The sequence below is a fragment of the Hippopotamus amphibius genome, chromosome 9 (assembly GCF_030028045.1).
Source record: "Hippopotamus amphibius kiboko isolate mHipAmp2 chromosome 9, mHipAmp2.hap2, whole genome shotgun sequence".
Lineage (NCBI taxonomy): Eukaryota > Metazoa > Chordata > Mammalia > Artiodactyla > Hippopotamidae > Hippopotamus > Hippopotamus amphibius.
The window spans coordinates 35,691,857-35,711,799 of NC_080194.1; the positions used below are offsets into that span (position 1 = coordinate 35,691,857).

Consider the following 19,943-nt stretch of genomic DNA (forward strand, 5'->3'; position numbering starts at 1 on the left):
AGATGACTTGTGAAGAGATTTTTTTCTTGTGCCTTGATAGGTTTTTACTTGGAAACCTTCTGTTGGCTTTTTTTTTTTTTAAAGATATTTCTCTAATATTACTATTTGATTTGATTTTATCCCAACCTTTTTTTTTTTTTCCATTTAATATGAGGGGTTCCGTGACTTTGAGGTTCTGAGCTGCTGTTGATGTGCTGTACCTCCTTCAATTCTCAGCTCTCAAAGGGGAAAAGTACTGCAGAGGATCGGAAGTGCTCTACTGCCACACCTGGAAACACCCACAGGAAAATTAGTAAGTGCCCCTTTCAGTATATTTGTAAGTTTCATTGAGTCAAACAGCTATAATACAGCCAGACGGACAATCTATGAATATGTCTTAAAAGCATTTCTCAAAAGTTGTCCCAGATTAATCTGATGCCGATTTTACCTTAGCTTTGGGAATTCTCAAAAGTTTCCATATTGATGTTGCTTTTAAGGGAAAGATAGTTATAAAAAGTACACAGCTGCTTGTTTGCTTTTTTGTATACTAGCAAATTAATATTTTACACTTGGAATGGGTTACTTCTCATTTCCAGACTTCAGAATATTGGTAGCAAATCTCTTTATTTCACACAGAGAAAAACTGAGGCAGTGAGATCAAGTCATTGCCAAAGTCAGTTATTAGATCTAGGGACAATTTAACACTTCTGACTCTGGAAACTTGATCATCAAATACTTACTGACCAACTAGAATATTCTGTGTTCTCTGGAAATGAAATATATGGCATGGCTCTTCCCTCTGAGAATTTATAGTATAAGATGAATGTCAGGAAAAAATAACATGTGAAAAGTTTACTACCTAGAAAGAAGGGACTTGGTGAAACTCTTCTGGGAAATCACGTCTAGCTGTGAAGGAGAGCCTACTAGATAGGGTGCTTGAGTAAGACACAGCCTGACAGAGGGCAGCTGTGGGAAAGAAGGCATGAAAAGTAGGTAGGATAAGCTGTATCGTTGAAGGCTTTGAAGGCCAAACTATCCTGTGGATACTGAAGCCTCATCAGAGGTTTCTAAAAGAAAGACATCAGCAAAATGACTGTGATCCCTGCTATATTCTTAATTGAGATAGTGTATAACTAAAAGTGATTGTAAATGCATATGAAAATGTTTCTAAAGATTTATGAACTAAAGAGTAGCAAATTCTGTATCATCACATAATGCATTTAAAACAGAAAGAAGTAAATAAAATGAATTTCTAAGAGTAGCTGTTTTATCATGTAGTAGCAGTTATATCTTCTTATGCTTCAATTTTGAATCATACAGAAAATAAAAATAATCTAAGCATTTATGTGGCACAGATGTTAATTGAATGCATTAAGAATTTGTTGTAGAAGTACTAAAAAGCCTTTGAAATATTATATTTTATAGCGACCCTCAAAGTATATAGGCATAGAATGATACTCGGGTGTGAAACAGAATAATTAGATTATCTACATAATAAACAACATTTTATTTTCCTATTGCCTTAAAGTTCATTTTGTGTACTGATTGAATTATTTTTTACGTTCTACTTTTAGGGTCTTAACGTTAGTTTCAGAAGATGTGCTCCTTTTTGACCCTTGTTGAGAAAGCTGCTTCTGAGAGACAGGGTTGCATCAGTCACCCCAGATGACTAAAGTAGAAAACCTTGGGCAGGAAGGTCTCAGCCCTAGTTCAAGACTTCTTCTATTGAGGAAGATTAACTTTTAAACTGTTATCTTCCATACAAGTTTTCAGATCTTAGGTACAGGTGAAATATTGTTCATTTCAAGGTTTTAACACCTTTTCTGAAGTCCTTTACCAGATTTGGTATTTTATCCTCAAATATCATTTGAATTAGAAAGGAGATGTTCATCTTCATTTCTTCTTGGCTGATTGTGTAGGGCGGTGTTGTTCACTCCTGGGAGTTTTCTTTGGCTGGCCCTGCTGTATTGCTGTGTGAGAGAGTGGTTTATTCATCACTTTCTAAACATGTACTCTTTAGATCTGGGTACCTAGACCTCTGCACCCTTTGTGTCCTGATTGGATTAGCTGAAGAGACTCTCAGTCTCTTCTCTGAGTCTCAGGACCAGCCTGGATTACTGTAGAGTGTAACAGCCAGCCGTGTTTCAGAAAAGGGCTTAGGGAGTTGTCTGTGATTGTTCTTAGATTGATGCTTATTTTTCAGCCAATTTTGAGCTTGTTCAGCTGCAAGAAAAACTGAAGGAGACAGAGGAAGCCATGGAAAAACTAATCAACAGAGTGGGGCCTAATGGTGAGAGGTACGTTTTCACATAACAGGGATCAGACTGTTCCCCGTAGAGAGTCAATTCAAAAGTTTGTTTTTCTTTGATTTCTGGCCCACTTGCTTTCATTGTCATCGTATTTGTCATTTACATATTATGTTTCCCTTAACATTTCCATTTTCACACTTTCAAGCAGTCTCATTTTCAAGAGTGTTTGTTCAGTGTTGTGCAACATTATTGTGAGTGAGTACATTTGTGAGCACATACTACAGGGTACAAAAATGGATTTTAAGGAAGACAATTTCCTAGATGTCTTAAAAAGGCATAGTTTTAAGTAAAACCAAATTGTTAAATATTGTGCTTTCTGTTTGAGACAAAATGAGAAGAGAGAGCAAGTATGATCAGCACAGGCATTTGTGCCAAACTGTGCCAGAACAGAACTAGACATGAAAGTAGGTGTCAGGAGCCAAACTAGCCCTTTAGGGTGCCCCGCGGTGAAGACACACTCCTCTTGCCACAGGGCTGGCTGGGGATCTGAAAAGGTGGCTTCAGGGGATTGATAGAAGTGGGCATCAACTAAGAAAATGTGTATGTAGGAAAGCCAGGGAGGAGAAACCAGAATATGAGATTGAGAACAGAGAGGAATTCAGTTTGCGCAAGGCCTTCTGACAAGAATGGAGGAAGAACTGGGGGTGAGTGGCAAAATCCCATACAGGAGGATGTATTGAGAGGCCGCTTCTATAGCCCCATGGGCTCAGTGTAGCGTCTTTGCCTCAGCAAACTGCTCTGCCTTGGCCTCTTCTGTTTGCCATCCTTGGTGCTACTAGTGCCCCATACTCTTTTCCCTGCTTCCTGGCTCCTGCCTTGCCCATCTTTGGCTGGATAGGAGAAGAGTAAACATCCTCGAATTGCAGCTGTCTTGGCCTTTCCCTGCAATGTCTGCATTGCTGCTGAAATGACATTTATGAGGGTGAACCTTGCCTATTTGGCCCAGGACCGTTGACCTTCTTTTGATCCGGAAAGCAGAGTGACTATTTGGACTTCTCCAAAGCGGTAGAGATAGGTGTACACATCTATATGTGAGTATATCTGTGTGAGTGGATAATACTATTTGGTATTATTGAGCACTTACTAAGAACCAAGCTCTAAGCTAAATGCTTTATATACATTATCTGATGTTTGGTTGTTTTGTATGAGTGTGACTAAACCAATTTGTGCAATTGGACTTTTCTGCCATTATCCTGTACCATTCACAGTCTGGGTGGGGAAGTACCAGGCTTTTATAGACCCCTGTGCCTCAGAAAATCTCTCTACCCTGGCCCTCATCTGTTTGAAGCCCTAGACCACACCTAAGGGTCAGGATAACTATAGGTGAGTATCTGTGGGCAGGGCCTTGCACCTGGGAGACCCAACCCCTGGGCTTTGGGGTAAGAAACCATGTGAAGATATTTTCTCACTATTCTTCACTGCTAGTCAGACTCTCTTAGCTCAAATCAAATAACCTCACCGTGCATACCATCTGTCCATTGCCCAAGCCAGGGATGCAATACTGTGACCCCTAACTACTGTCTGTCCTCTTTGTGCCAGCCAGGATTGCTTCTCCACGTTTCATGTGCAAAGGTAGAAGAGTTGTGTGTCCCCACCACCACCACCGCACCTGGACTTGTGCCATCTCGTTGTTTCTGGGGCAGCAGGTCCTAGCTCAGATTATTTACTCCTTGTTAAGAGGTGGAGTGTGGACTCTTTGAGAACATACTGATTCCGCTGCCACATGGCAACGATTGTGTAAAATATTTTCCACAGTATGTCTCAGGAACCAGGGAGCAGCTCTCCTTCCACTCAAGAGAGCATAGCTTGTGTCTCTCTTTCCCAGGTGTCTCATTTTCCAGTCCATAAAGAGGTGACTTTCTCTCTGAAACTCCTTAATCTGAAACCTTTTATCCTTATAGGTAGGCCCTGTGGGACTTCCACCTTCAAAACTGCAAGGGCTAGGTAGCTGCATGTTTTACATTCTTTTCCTTTTTATACTTAAATCCTTTAACCTTAGTTTCTGTGGCATTTGTTCTTTTACAAGTCTGTGCTTCTAGGATTATTAGAAAGAGCCCAGAATACCCCAGTATTTTGGGGGTCAAGGAGAGGAATTAAGACAAAGAAGACATGTTCATTTGCAGCCTTCTAAGTCCTTTCATTTTATTTTTATTTATTTTTAATAAATGTATTTATTTATTGGCTGCATTAGGTCTTCATTGCTGCACACAGGCTTTCTCTAGCTGCGGTGAGCGGGGGCTACTCCTCATTGTAGTGCACGGGCTCCTTATTGTGGTGGCTTCTGTTGTTGCGGAGCACGGGCTCTAGGCGTGTGGCTTCAGTAGTTGCGGCACACAGGCTCAACACTTGTGGCTCAAGGCTGTAGAGTGCAGGCTCAGTAGTTGTGGCGCATGGGCTTAGTTGCTCCACAGCATGTGGGATCTTCCTGGAGCAGGGATCGAACCCGTGTCCCCTGCATTGGCAGGCAGATTCTTAACCACTGCGCCACCTAGGAAGTCCCTAAGTCCCTTTTTATAATATCACCCCATAACTGTAAGATTTTGCTTAAAATTCCCAAAATATGCTGTTTCTGATACTTCGTCTTAATGCTTATGTAAGAATCAAAATATGGGAAAGGTTTTTAATATTATCTAATAAAACTTTTCAGGCAGCTATCACCTGTAAGCAGTATAACTCTGCATACATTTTTAAATAATTAAGCCTCCTGGAAGGTTGGTATTGTGCCGTGTTATGTCTGATATTAAGCAGACTCTCTAGCCCAAGGACATAGGACTAAGGAAAGGATCTAGGAATCAGAATCAAGGTGTCCTCATTTCTGTCCTTGTGATCAGCAAAATTTCCTTCCTAAAGCAGCATGTCCAACTGTAATTACTTACCTAGAAGCATGGAGTGGCCCAAGAGGAGAAATGAGGGTGCAACCTCTGGCAGCAAACACCTTGGCAGGCAGGTTGAGTATATATGTGGGACTATAGATGTCTGGCTGGCATTGTTGGAATGTAAACTCTTTAAGGACAGGCTTAGTCTCATTTGTTCACTGTGTTCACATAGTAGGTACTAAGTAAATATCATTGAAAGAGAGTAGATATTCACTTTTGATGCAAGTATTTGTACTTATCATGGTAGAAAAGTAAATCATGGCCATTTCCTGTTGAGATCCTTCTCTTTATTTGCTGACTTGTATATTCAGGGTCCTACTGGACATGTCGCACAGATGGCTACTCTTATCCTCGTCAGACAGTAAGTGTCCCTTGAGTGAATGAACGTCCAAAATGGAACTCATCATCTACCCCAAGATGAGCCTATTCTACCTTTAATGTTCCCCATCTTAGCAGATGGCTCCTCCATCTACTTAGTTGCGCAAAGCAGAAGTTAGGTGCCATCTCTGTTTCACCTTTTCCGTAGCTTCCCATATCTCATTAATCACCAGGTCTTGTCATTTCTTCCTAATCAATAAGTCTGTTTCCCTGTAAAACACTCTAAACTCTACCAGGGCAGGGTAGCACAAGCCACTAGTAGGCTTTAGAAAAGTATTAGTTGGAATGGAAGAATAAGTAAGTGAGTGAATGGAGAATGCCTTTACTTTTGACATAGGTCAGAACCATCTCTTGTGGTTTCTTTTCCTCTAATTTGCCTCCCTTCAGTTCACCTTCTGCTTTCCAAATGGGTGGATTGTGTCTTTTGTTTTAATCCCTCAGTAGGTCCCTGTTCTTGATAAAGATCAGAATCTTTAACATGACTTACATGGTCCTGGGTGACGTGGCTCTGTATACCTCAATTGCTTTGTCTTTCCCCATTACTCTCTCTCTGTGTCTGTGGTCCAGCCACACTGACTACTTGCCGTTCCTCTGAAATACCTGTGCACTTTTGCTTATAGGACTTCGCACATACCATTTTCCTTTGCTTGGGTGTCACCTGTGACCTCCTCCCCACACACACTTATTTTAACCTTTGCTTGTCTTAGAGGTCTCAACTTAGACATCATTTCCTCTGAGAGTCTTTCCCAGAACCCATAACTTGGTTAGGTGTTCCTCCTATATGCTCCCAGGCCACCTTTGTTTGCTGGATATTGTAAGCATCATATTACTTCCTTATCTTCTTTTTTTTTAAATTTAATTAAATTAATTAATTTATTGGCTGCATTGGGTTTTCATTGCTGCACACAGGCTTCCTCTAGTTGCAGTGAGCATGGGCTACTCTTTGTTGTGGTGCATGGGTTTCTCATTGCTGTGGTTTCTCTTGCTGCAGAGCACAGGTTCTAGGCACATGGGCTTCAGTAGTTGTAGCTCATGGGCTCTAGAGCGTAGGCTCAATAGTTATGGCGCACGGGCTTAGTTGTTCCACGGCATGTGGGATCTTCCCAGCCCAGGGATCGAACCTGTGTCCCCTGCATTGGCAGGCAGATTCTTAACCACTGTTCAACCAGGGAAACCCCCTTTATCTTCTGTTAACTTTTCTGTCTTCCCTAATGCCCTGTAACCTTATTGAGGACAGGGAGTTTTCATTGTTCAAATTTGCATTCCTGGTGCTGACACATTGACAGTATCTATACATGTTGAAAGAATGAATGAGGTAGATGTAAAGAAAATACTTTAAAGCAGGCATTTTCAGCAATAATAAGAATATCTTTGGTACCTATTTTGATTCATTCTGCATAGCTCTCTATGGTTGTCAATGGCAGGTATTCTCTGTAAGGAACTGCATCTCAGAAAAAGTATGCTCTAGGAAAACATATTAGTTTTCTATGGCTGCTGTAAGAAATTATCCCGAACTTAATGCCTTAAGACAACACACATTATTATCTTACAGTTCTGTATGTTAGAAGTCCTACACTGGGCTAAAATCAAGGTGTTGGCCAGACTGCATTCCCTTCTGGAGGCTCTGGGATAACATCTATTTTCTTGCCTTTTTCATGTTTTAGAATCTGCCCACATTCCTTGGCTCATGGACCCTTTCCTCCACTTTCAAAGCCAGCAACAGTGGGTTGAAACTTTCTTACATTACATTGTTACTCTGGCCTCTTCTGCCTCCCCCTTCTGCTTTTAAGGACCCTCATAAATACATTGTGTCCTCCCAGATAATCCAGGATAATCTATTTTAAGGCCAGCCGATTTGCAACCTTTATTCCATTTGCAACCTGAAGTCCCCTTATGTATAAGGTAACATCATTATAGGTTCCAGGGACTAGGATGTGGACATCTTTGGTAGGTAGTGAGGAGACATTATTCTGCCTACCACAGAAGGTCTTAAGGAAAAGGGAGAATTTATATAAGCCTTACAGGATGGAAGGATTCCCTCAGGCAGAGATTGGGGAAATATGTTTCAGAGGGAGAGGGTAGCACAAGCAGCAAACAAGGTGAGAGGTGAAGGCATGTTTTTTGGAATAGCAAGTGTTCGAAGTAACTGGAATAAGAGTATACCAGGGCTGTGGTAAATGGTTAGGGAGATAATTAATGGGAGAAAAAACTAGAAACGTAAACTGTGGCCAGACTGGAAGGTCCTGAATGTTAGGCTGAGAAGTTGGAGTTTATTGTCTTTACAGAGGAATGCCTCTGAAGGCTTTTGAAGAGAAATGCCACAATCTGCTGTGCTTTAGAAAAATAACTCTTATGTGTAGGGTGGCTATATGGTAGGATATTGAAAAAGTTCTAGCAAAGGTAATAAACAGGCCAGTGACAGTAGAAAAGAAGTGGGGGGCAAATTGAGGGGACTTCAAGGAGGAAAAAAAAATCACAGCCTGTGTCAGGATTCTTTGGTTGCAAGCAGACAGCTCTGGGTAGCAAAAATTTGGGTTTTTTTGGAGGGGGAGGGGGAGGCTCAGTTTATTGGAAGAGTATGGGGTACATTACAGTATCAAAAGAATAGCTGAAGATCCAAGTTTCAGGAAGAGTGGGAACCTGAGCAGCTCTAGGGATTTAGGGAGCAGGAACAAATGGACAGTCTCTTCAAGGACCGCTACCAGGCTGAATTAATGTGAAAACTTTTCAGTTCAGGCTTCTCTGTGTTCTAGATCCAGTTTTAGGAGAAAGTACAGTTAACCCAGCTTGGGTCCTGCAGGCAAGGAGATGGAATGTGATGATAGGCCATGGGCCATGTGGCCACTCTAGATGGAGAGGTGAGGGGATGGATGGCTTCAGCCTCTGCACTGTGAGCAGAAGAGGGATTGGTTTCCCAAAGAAACACTAACTTGATAAGAGAAATGAAGGAGAAGAGACAGATGATTTGGAGATTTACAGCTCGAACTGGAGGAAGATTATGGCATCAACCACAATAAAAACACAGAAGAATGAAGATAAGGCTTTGGGATAGGGCTCATGAGTTCAGCTTTGAGTGTGGTTGAAGTGCCAGCAGAACATCCGTGTATGATATACAGCAGCAATAGGAAATTTGGGTATTGAGGTCAGAGCAAAGGACGTAAGTTTGGGAGTCATTTGGCTGGCAGTAAGAGGTAAGGGCCATGGGGGAAAGATGAGACCACCAAATCCTTGAGACATATTATGAGGGTGAGTCAAAAAATATCCGTACTCTGGCTGTAGAATTTATTTTAATTAACTTTTAGAAAAGGCAAATACATCATTTTTTGACATTATCTCCTTGCTTTTTAGTCCATCTGTCAGCAAGCTTTCGTATTCCTTCATTAAAAAATGTTTTAAGTGGAGAGCTGTGAGCCACAAAATGCACTGCTGTTTTCACTTCTTCATCAGAAGTAAATCCTCGTCCTCGTAGGGCTGCTTTCAGGGGACCAAACAGGTGAAAGTCCAATGGAACAAGATCAGGACTATAGGGAGGATGCTTTAACACCTCAAAATGAAGTTTTTGCAGAGTGTCAACAGTGTGGACAGAAGTGTGTGGACATGCACACCCTCAGACCACAAAAAACAAATCACTGCACACTGCTTTTCTTTTGTGCAAATCACAAGTGAGCCATCAATTTTTGCTTGCACCGCAGTTACAAATGATGTAACACGTTCATACCTGCACAGTAGTGACTGGGGAGACAATAGCCTTGAACAGAAAGCACTGATAAGACAGTGCGGCAGACAGAAGTTTTAGTGTAACTGGAGTGTGAATAATCTTTGACTCACCCTCATATACTGTGTGGCAGTTGCCAGCATTCTTTTTCTGGTCTGATTTCTGTTCTCATCATGAATGGTGTTGTAAGAAACTGTTTCATTCTCTCTGTGTTTAACTCTTGGATTCAGAACTTGATGATTCCTCTGGATTTGTATCAATAGCATTTAAAAGTCTGAGTTATCTCCCAACTTGAGCTTTTATTTTTCTAACATCTTGGAATCTGCCATTCCCAGCCTCACCCAGCTTACCTGTTCATGCAGCTGCTCATGATCCTTGGCCAACTAGGACATGGCTCTGAAGGGTGAATTTAAGATTATCTTTATTATAGTGACAAGGCCTCGAAGTAGAAATGCCCAAGAGATAACTGGAGTTATGAGACTGGCCTTTGTGTGAGAAATCAAGATTAGACGTAGAGTTTGGGCATCGTCTGTGTAGAGGTGATGGTTTATTCTGTGTTATTGGGTCAGCTTCCTGAGGGCATGCCTGTAGGAGTGGAGAAACAAGAGTCCTAGGATTGAGCCTTCAGGAAAACCATGTTTTAGGATGTAGGAGTAGGAAAGTGAGCCAGGATCAGAGATGCAAGGAATAGTTAAATAAATGGGAGGAATACAAATGCCAAGAGAGGAGGACATTTCAAGGAGAGGATGGTCCATAGTACAGAGAAGTCAAGAGGAATGAAATGTGAGAAAAAGACTTTTGAACTTAAGAGTAAGGTGGTCATTGGGGAATTCCCTGGCAATCCAATGGTTAGAACTCCGTGTATCCACTGCAGGGGTATGGGTTCGACCCCTGGTTGGGGGAACGAAGATCCCGCATGCTGCATGGCCAAAAAAAAAGTCAAGTTGTCATTGATTTTCACAAGCTTTGATAAAATGATGGAGAGGAAGACAGATTTCAGGGAGGTCGAAGAAAATGGATGGTGAAGAAATGGGGACCAGTCAAACTAACACATGTTTATTGAGCACTTAAAATGTTCATGGCACTGTGCCTGCACTGTTGTGAACTTACCACTGCCCTCCAGGAGTATTACACCAAGTTGAAACCATGAGGAATCCATGAAAGTGTTCATTGCAATAAATTCAGAAGATGTAAGGTGGACCATGATTAATTGCCTAATGCATGATGTGTCCTCAAGTGTTACTCAGTGTCCATTTTAGTTTGGAATTCTCTAAGAAAGCTTCTCTTGTCTGTTTCTGCTTCTCACATTTAGCCTACCCATCCCCCTTTTAATTAAGGGTTCTGATTTTCCATGAGTTAGGAAACAAAGTCAAGACTGTTTAGTTCAGTAAAAATCAGAATGTACTAAGTACAGTCCAGAGAAGTAACATGTGCAGCATGTTGTGATAATCACACAGGCTGTTTTAGCTAGGGGTGACCTAGCTGCCCCAGAAGCCTCCCACAAAGTGGGTTGTTGTAACAGTAAGAATTAGAGGCTACAGAACAGATAAAGAGTTATGGTGAGCCAGGACTCCTGTACTGATGGGAAGAGTAAAGCAGCTGTTCAGCTGCACTTAGAACAGACAAGCTTCTTCAGTTCATGGCTTTGAGGCCATTTATTGTAGAAAAAGTGGAGCTGATGGGGTTTTTGTTTTCCTCCCACTGAGGTCTGTAGAAATGTTGCATCTTCATTTTCCTCAGTTACTGTCTTAATGTTGGCAGGAGAAGCAGTTTTTTCTCCTTCCTTATTAGTCATTAAGGGTAACATAATGTAGGTTAAATATAAAAAGAAACGTAGGCTCGGGATTGGACTATTAGAAAGATTGATGGCACCTCCATGAGGCTGGTATAGAATGTATCATTTCTTCTTCATGAGTGTTATATTGACTTTGGGTGCTTTGGGTTTTTAAGAGGAGAGTAAGTAGCCTCTGTTAAATCCCGCCACTAGATAAAACTGGTCCCAAAGCAGACAGTTCCCAGTCTTCTGAGTAGGGTCTTGCTTCCCTGTCAGTGCGATGCAGCACTTCCCTCTCAAAGAGTCACACCATTATCCTTGAGCCTCATCTTACTTGTATAGGCATTTCCCCAGAGCCACACAGCTAAGTTAGGGGTCACACGCAGATTTTCTAAACTGTGGAACTAGAGCACTGTGCTTCAAGAATTGCTCTGAATGCTATCAGAAGTCAGGAGACTTTATTTTTAGTTAACAGTGCTGACATTAACAATGTGAATAAATGTGTAATTTTGCCTGCGTGGGCCTCAGTTTCCCTAATTTCTCTGGTCTAGATGACTTGTCAGAATGATCCAGCTCTGAAATTTTGGGATATGTCTTTATTTCTGCACAAGTAGATTCAGCCTGATAATTCTAGGGTTGGCCTAGTAGCATATTTTTCCCTATTTGAGGCAAATGATCCAGCACATTTTCTTTTGATGACATTACTTCAGAGAAAAGTGGCTTGTAGTAAATGGAATAAAGTAAGTAATGGTGAAATTGCTTGAGATTAGAGAATCAGGGCAGTGAGGTGTACTGAAAGAAGACTGAACTGAAGGCTAAGACATCTGGGGTCTTGTCCCAGTATTGACATTAAATCATTCTGGGACCTTGGACAATTACTTGATCTATTCTGGGCCTTAGTTTTCCCATTTATAAAATCAAAACATTGAACTAACATCTCTAGTTCCCAGCTATGCTGTTCCAGGATCAATTTCTAGAGTAATTATCTGTTGCTATTGAAATTCCTATTCTAGAGTCCAGACAGATCACAGTGATGTTTGTGTTCACTGCCTAGGAGTATTTACCACTAACTGCCTGGATTGTCTGCTGTTTCTAAGCAGAGCACAGACTGTGACTTCTGACCAAGAAAAACAATTGCTGCATCAGCTCCGAGAAATTACCAGGGTCATGAAAGAAGGAAAATTCATTGACAGACCCACTCCAGAGAAAGAAGCTGAAGAGGCTCCTTACATGGAGGACTGGGAAGGTAAACAGTGTCTCTTTATTTCTTTGTTAACCAACAGCCCAAAAAAGAGATCTTACAAAATTTTAAAAAATCTTTATTTTTAAAGATTTATTACTGAGGTATACTGTAGATACAGTACAGTTCACCAATTTTAAGTGTATAGTTGGATGAGTTTTGACAGATGTGTAGAGTTGTATAATTATACCACAGCCATGATTTAGTCATGATATTTCCATCATCTCAGAAAGTTCCCGCTCTCTTTGCTGCTAGTCCCCTCCTGCCCTGGCAACAACTGAACTGCTTTCTGTCCCTATAGTTTTACCTTTTCTATGTAAATGGATCATACTGCACATGCTCTTTTGTTTCTGGCTTTGTTGATTTAGTGTAATGCTTTTGAGCTTCATGCGTTGACTGTATTAGTAGTTCTCTCTCTCTCTTAATTGCTAAGTAGTGTTTTATTGTCTAGATGTAGTTTGTTTCTCCATTCACCGGTTTAGGAACATTTGGATTGCCAGCTTTGAGCTATTATGAAGCAATCTGCTATAAACTTTTGCATACGTGTTTTTGATGGAACATATATTTGTATTTATTTGGGTATATATGTAGGAATGAGGTTTGCGGGTTTTACTTTGTTAGAAACTCAACCTGCTTTCCAAAGTGGCTCTGCCATTTTGCCTTCGCACTTGAAATGTATGAGAATTGCAGTCACTCCACATCCTTGGTAATACTTGATATCACCAGTCTTTTTAATTTTAGCTATTCAAGTGAGTATATAGTGGTATCTAGCTTGTGACTTTAGCATGCATTTCCCCAGTGACTGATGATGTAGAACATTTTTTCCCACACTTATTTGCCATCTGTATATCTATGAAGTGTTTGTTCACAGTGTTTGCCACTTTCTTAATTGAGTTGGTTGTGTTCTTATTGAGTTGCAAGAGTTCCTTCTCTATTCTGGATATAAGTTGTCTGTTATGAATTTTGCAAATATTTTCTCCTAATCTGTGGCTTGTCTTTTTATTTTCTTAGTGGCATCTTTCAAAGAACAGAAGTTTTTTTCATTTTGATGAAGTCCAGTTTATTATTTTCTCTTTTATGATTCACTTTCTTTCTGTGCTTTTAAGAAATCTTTGCCTAACTCAGTTTGCCTAACTCCTCTGTTTTCTCCTAGAAATTGTATGGTTTTAGCTCTTACATTTAGACCTGTGATCTAGTTTTAGTTATTTATATATGGTGTGAGGTGTCAGGACTGAGGTTAATATTTTTCCATGTTGATATCCTATTGTTCCAGTTTATTTTGTTACATTTAATTACCTTGGTGTGTTGTTTGGAAATCAAGCAACCTGTCCCCTCTTGGAAAATGGATTACCAAGTATGGGAGAAACAAGGCTCACATGTCCGATTACCAAAGAAAGGACATGGAAGCCCAGAGCACAGTAAGGCAATACTTTAATATTGGTCTTACAAGAATGGGTGTCTGCATACAGGCACACGCATGATGATCACAGAAATTCTTTTTATCCCTAGTCCACAAATCCCTCCCCTGGTTCCTCATTGGCTGAGTACTACAGGGTTCACACGCTTTCCCCAACGTTGCCTACCAATGAGGTTACAATGTGTACTCTACTACTGTTTGGCTGGAGGGCTTAGGCCTTCTCCATGATGTCGTGACAGCTACCACACCCCCCTTTGTTCTGCTACCTTTGGTGGGAACCTTTGCCTGTTACTTTCTGGTATGAGCCTTGGGTCATGTCTGCAAACTTTTACTACATTCCTTGGAAATGAATCACCAGACATCTGTTATCTTTCACAATGTATGTGTTGGTATATTCTGGACTTGCTATTCTGTTTCATTGATCTATGTGTCTATACTTATACCAGTATCACAATATCTTTATCACTGTCTTTATATTGTGGTGAAATCAGGTAGCACAAATTCTTCGACTATGTTTTTTTCCAAAATTATTTTGGTAATTCTAGGCCCTTCACATTTTCATATAAATTTAGAATCATTGTGTCACTTTCTACAAAAATAGCCTGATGGGATTTTGATTGGCATTATGTTGAATCTTTAGATCAGTTTGGAAACATCTACATCATAACAATATTGAATCTTCCAATCCATTAACATTTTATATTTCCCCATTTATTTAGATCTTTAGTTTCTCAGCAATGTTTTATGGTTTTCAACATATAGGTCTTGCACATGTTTTATAAATGTATCCTTAAAGTTCATATTTTTGATATCATGTGATATTTAAAATTTTTAAATTGCTTATTGCTATTTGCATAAAAACACTGTTTTTGTATTCTGATCTTGTATCCCAAAGCCTTCCTAAACACACTTAGTTCTAGTAATGTTCCTTTTTTTTAAGATTTCTTAGGATTAAATTTCTTAAAACTTGCTATGTAGATAGTTTCAAATTATTTATATAAAAAGTTTTACTTCTTTTCAATCTATAGGTCTTTTATTTTTCTTGCTTTATTGCACTGGCTAGAACCTCCTTGCACAATATTGAATAGAAGTGGTGAAAGCAGACATCCTCGCTTTCCTGATATTAGGTGGAAAGTACTCACACATTCTCCATTAGTATGATGTGAGCTCTTGGTTTTTCATGGATGTTCTTTTTCAGTTAAGGAAGCTTCCTTCTAGTCTTACTTTGCTGAGTTTTTCATCATGAATGGGTATTGAGTTTTTATGAATACTTTTTGTTAATCACCTGAGATGATCATATTATTTTCTGTTTTAGTCACTAATATGGTGAACTATATTAATTTAAAAACATGTTTAAACAACTTCACATTCCTAGGATAAACTCTACTTTGTCATGATTATATATATGGCTAGATTCAATTTGCTAAGGGTTTTTCTATTTCTGTGTTTATGAGGGATATTTGTCTGTGGTTTTTCTTTTCTATAATGTCTTTGGTTTTGATTTCAGGGTAGTACTGGCTTCATAAAATGCATTGTATGTGTTCCTTCTTTTATTTTCTGGAAGAGTTTGTATATAATTACTTATTTGTTCCTTAAATGTTGGGTGGAATTCTCCAGTGATACCATCTGGACCTGGAGTTTTCTTTGTGGCAAAACTTACATAGCTATGAATTTAATTTCTTTACATGAATTGCACTGTTTCAGTTTATTTCTTCTTGAGTGAACTTGGATAGTTTGTATCTTTCAATGAGTTTACATATTTTATTCACATTATCAAATATATTATTAGTATAAGATTGTTCATAATAATGTTCTACTCCTGATGTTGGTAATTGGGCCTTTCTGTAATTTTTTTTTTCCTGATTAGTTTGATCAGAGGTTTATCAACATTGTTGATCTTTTCAAGAACTATACTTTGGTTCTCTTTTTTTCTCTATCTTTTTTTTCCCTGTTTCCTATTTCATTGATTTCTGTTGCTTACTTAAGGTTTGACATTCTTTTTCTAGTTTCTCAAGGAGAAAGCTGAGATCCTTGATCTATTTTTGGCCATTATTTCATTAACGAGATAGTTCTCTTGCACTCATGTGCTCTCCTGATTCTCCAATTGCGTGTTTGTTAGACTCTTTGATATTGTTCCAAAGGTGACATATGGTCTCTTCTTTTTCTTTGGTCTTTTTTTTTTTCCCCTACCATGCTTAATTTTGGATAGTTTTTCTGACTGTGTCTTCAGCTTTTCTTCTGCAGTCTATAATCTGCTTTTAATCTCATTCAGTGTATTTTTAATTTCAGATATTATACTGTCATCTCTAGAAGTTCTGTTTGGGTCTTTTTTATGTCTTTCATTTCTCTCATGTATTCATATCTTCTACCTTCTTAAACGTATGAGGCATATTTATAACAGCTTTCTTAACAGAGTTGACTTCTGTTCTTGTTTTCTGTGTCATTTCTGGGTCTGTTTCTAGTGACTGATTTTTCTCCTTGTTATGGTTTCCCTTTCTGCATGCCTGGTAAATTATGATTAGATGATGGATATTGCAAATTTTACATTGTTGAATGCTAGATTTTGTTTTAGTATTTTAAATAGCGTTGAACTTCTTTCTGACACACATTTAAGTTACCAAAAATCAACTGGATCCTTCAGTGCTTGTTTTTAAGATTTGTTAGGGTGGGTCCAAAGCAACCTTTACTCTGTGGCCAATTTAGCCCCACTAGTAAAGCAGCACCTTTCTCTGGACTCTGCATGATGCTTCACGAGGTCTTTGCACCCTGGCTAGTCAGGACATGACTATTCCCAGCTATGTGTGAGCTCCAGGAATTTTTAGGCGTAATGCTTTCAGTATTTCTTTTCCTGGCCTTGGTTAGTTTTATCCCATATATGTACAGATCAAAACACAGCTAAAGACATGAAGAGTTCCCTCTGCAGATCTCTGGAGCTCTCTTTGTGAAGCTCCTTTCTTCCCAGTATTCTTCCCTGTAAATTCTCACTGCCCTGGCCTCCCTGAACTATAATCTGTTTTCCAAGCTCAGTGAGACTTCTGGGCTCTATTTCCCTTTTCTCAAAGATCATGTTGCACTACCTATTTTGTAATGTCTGAAAATTGGTACTTCATATGTTTCATTTGGTTTTCTAGTTGTTTAATGTGGGGAGTCCTCATGCCTTCATTATTGCTAGAGCAGAAGTAAGAGCCAACATATTTATCATCAAAATAATCCCAGATATACTAAATAGTTAAGGATGGAGGAAAGGAACCTCAAAAACTAGAAAAAAATGGTTGTGAATAGGTACTGTTTCTTTAGCAGGAAAAAAATTCTTGAGCATAAAAGCAATGCAAGATCTGATTATAATAATAACTCTCAGAAAAATAGGATTAGAGGGGAATTTCTTCAACTTGATGAAGAGAATCTATAAAAACCTACAGCTAACATATTTAATGGTGAGCGATGAATGCTTTCTCCCTAAGATTGGGAACAGGCAAGGGTGACTACTTTTATTCAGCATGGTGCTGAAAGTTCTAGGTAGTGCAGGAAGGCAAGTAAAGGAGACAAAAGGCATACAGACTAAAAAGGGAGAAATAAAACTATCCCTGCTTGCAGATCACATGATTGTCTATAGAGAAAACCCTGAGGAATCTATTTTAAAAACTAGAACTAACAAATGAGTTCAGCAAGGTAGACAAACATACAAAAATCAATTGTATTTCTGTACACTAGCAATGAACATGCTGACATCAAAATGAAAATTTGTAATCATTCAAATAAATGAAAGACTTAGGTGTAAATTTAACAAGACACGTACAGGACTTGCATGCTGAAAACTATATAACACCAATGAAAGAAATCAAAGATCTAAATAAAAATGGGGAGACATATTGTGTTCATTGATTGGAGGACTCAACATAATACAAATGTCAGTTCTTCCCAAACTGATGAACAGGTTTAACACAGTCCCTGTCAAAATCTCAGCAAGTTGTTTTGTAGATATAGGCAAGATTATTCTAAAATGTATATTGAGAGGCAGAGGAAGTAGAATAGCTAAACAATTTTGAGAAAGAAGTAGAAGGAAACAGTCTACCTATTCCAGGACTTACATACTACCATAAGCAAGACTTTGTGGTGTTGTACAGGAATAGACACATAGATCAATGGAACAGAACAGGGAACCCAGCAATAAACCCACATAAATATGCACAACTGTTTTTTGACAGACATGCAAGAACAATTCAATGGAGGAAAGTTAGCCTTCTCAACAAATGGTGCTTGAGAAATTGGACATCCATAGGCAAAAAAAATATTAACCTTAACCAAAGTCCCACGTGTTATATAACTAAAAATAGATCGTGGACATAAATGTAAAATGTAAAACTATAAATCTTTTAGAAAAAAATAGAAAATCTTTGGGATCAAATCTTTGGCAAAAAGTTCTTAGGTTTGACATCAGAAGCACAGTTCCTGAAAGCAAAATTTGATAAATTAGTCTGCATCAAAATTAAAAACGTTTGCTCTGCAAAAGACCTTCTTAGGATGATGAAGAGACAAGCTACAGAGTAGGAGAAAATATTTGCAAATCACATATTCAACAAAAGACTAGTATTTAGAATATGTAAGGAACTCTCAAAGCTCAACAGTAAAGAAGAAACAGTTCAAGTAGGAAATGGGCAGAAGTTATAGACATTTCCCCAGAAGAAGATATACAGGTGGAAAATAAGCACATGAAAAGTTGCTCAACATCATTAGCCGTTTAGGAAATGCAAATTAAAATCTCATTGAGATACCACTACACACCTATCAGAATGACTTAAAAACAAACAAACAAAACCCAGTAGCACCACCAAATACTGGTGAGAATGAGGAGAAGTTGGATTCACTCTTACGTTGCTGGTGGGGATGTAAAATATACCCGCACTGGAAAAAAGTTTGGCAGTTTCTTAAGAAGCTAAATATGTAGCTACTATACAGCCTTGCAGTTATACTCCTGGACATTTATCCCAGAGAAATGCAAAGTTTTTGTTCAGATAAAACTTGGACTTGAATATTTATACCAGCTTTATTTGTCATAGCCCCAAACTGGAAACAACCCAGACATCCTTCAGCAGGTGAATGGTTAAACACTGTGTAGGTACATCCATACTGTGTCAGATACTACTCAGCAATAAAAAGGAATGAAGTGTTGATACATGCAGCAGCTTGGATGGATTTCCAGATGATTATGCTGAATGAAAAAAAGCTAATTCCGAAAGGTTATATAATGTGATTCTATTTACATAACATTCTTGAAATGGCAAAATTATAGAAATGGAGAAAAGGCTAGCAGTTGCCAGAGGCTGAGGAGGGAATGGGAGCAGGAGGGAGTGGTTGTGGCCAGAAAAGGGCAGAATAAGGGATCCTCGTGGTGATAGAAATGTTCTGTACATTGACTATATCAGTATTAATATCCTGGTTGTGATATTGTAGTATATAGTTTTGCAAGGTGAAGAAACTAGGTAAAGGGTACATGAGATTTCTGTATTATTTCTAATGACTACACATGAATCTGCGATTAACACAAAATAAAAAATTAGTTTAAAAAAGCAATGTAAGAAATTTTAAGGGAAAGAATAGTGTAACATAAAACTTTTACCTTCTGTAGATCAGAGAAGGTCACAAAATTTTCAGAGCCAACACTAAACTGGAAAAATATTTGTAACAAATATGACTGATATCAGCAAAGAAGCTGATACCTTTAATATGTAAAAAACTCTACAACTAATTCAGAAAACACTGATATCTGCCTAGATATGCAATGCACAGAAGAAAAAAAGTGCAGCTGGCCACAAAACAGAAGAAAAATTATTTCATTCTCACTAGAATCAATGAAATGAAAATTGGAATTCCTTTTTTTCTTCCAACTTGCAAAACTTCATTATATAACCTTGTTCCCAAATAAGGTAAAATTTTTATCATGTCTATTTTCTACCTACTACTTAGGTTTTGTAGAAATTATGTAGAATTTTAGCTGCAAATGATGTTAGCTTTTAAAAGATATTAGCCTTTTCTGTTTCAAGTATTTCTTAACAATGGCATTAAATTTCTAACCACATTGTCAATAATTACTTATTTTACATTAATAATTTCTTGATTTCATTTTTTTTTTACTGCTTTCTTGTATACAGGATCTTCTTTCTTGAATTTAAATTTTTAATAAATTTTTGTATCTGTCAGAATACTTCCTTAAGCCCCTCCCCCACCCACCCCCCAAAACAGAATGGTGTGCTTTCT

General features: G+C 38.7%; 1 protein-coding gene across 5 annotated transcripts in view; it reads left to right on the forward strand.

The window, feature by feature from the left end:
- The window catches only part of RIC3 (RIC3 acetylcholine receptor chaperone), a 58,370-nt gene that overhangs the window by 26,463 nt on the left and 11,964 nt on the right, over nucleotides 1–19,943 (forward strand). The window contains exons 3-5 of one of the 5 annotated variants that reach the window (XM_057749739.1): nucleotides 217–292; nucleotides 2,183–2,276; nucleotides 12,045–12,277. In XM_057749739.1, the coding sequence (XP_057605722.1) occupies nucleotides 217–292; nucleotides 2,183–2,276; nucleotides 12,045–12,277 (403 nt within the window). Of the gene's footprint in view, nucleotides 1–216; nucleotides 293–2,182; nucleotides 2,277–4,189; nucleotides 4,233–12,044; nucleotides 12,278–19,943 lie in introns of those variants that run through there. The other 4 variants (XM_057749741.1, XM_057749740.1, XM_057749743.1 and 1 more) reach the window with 4 other exon arrangements.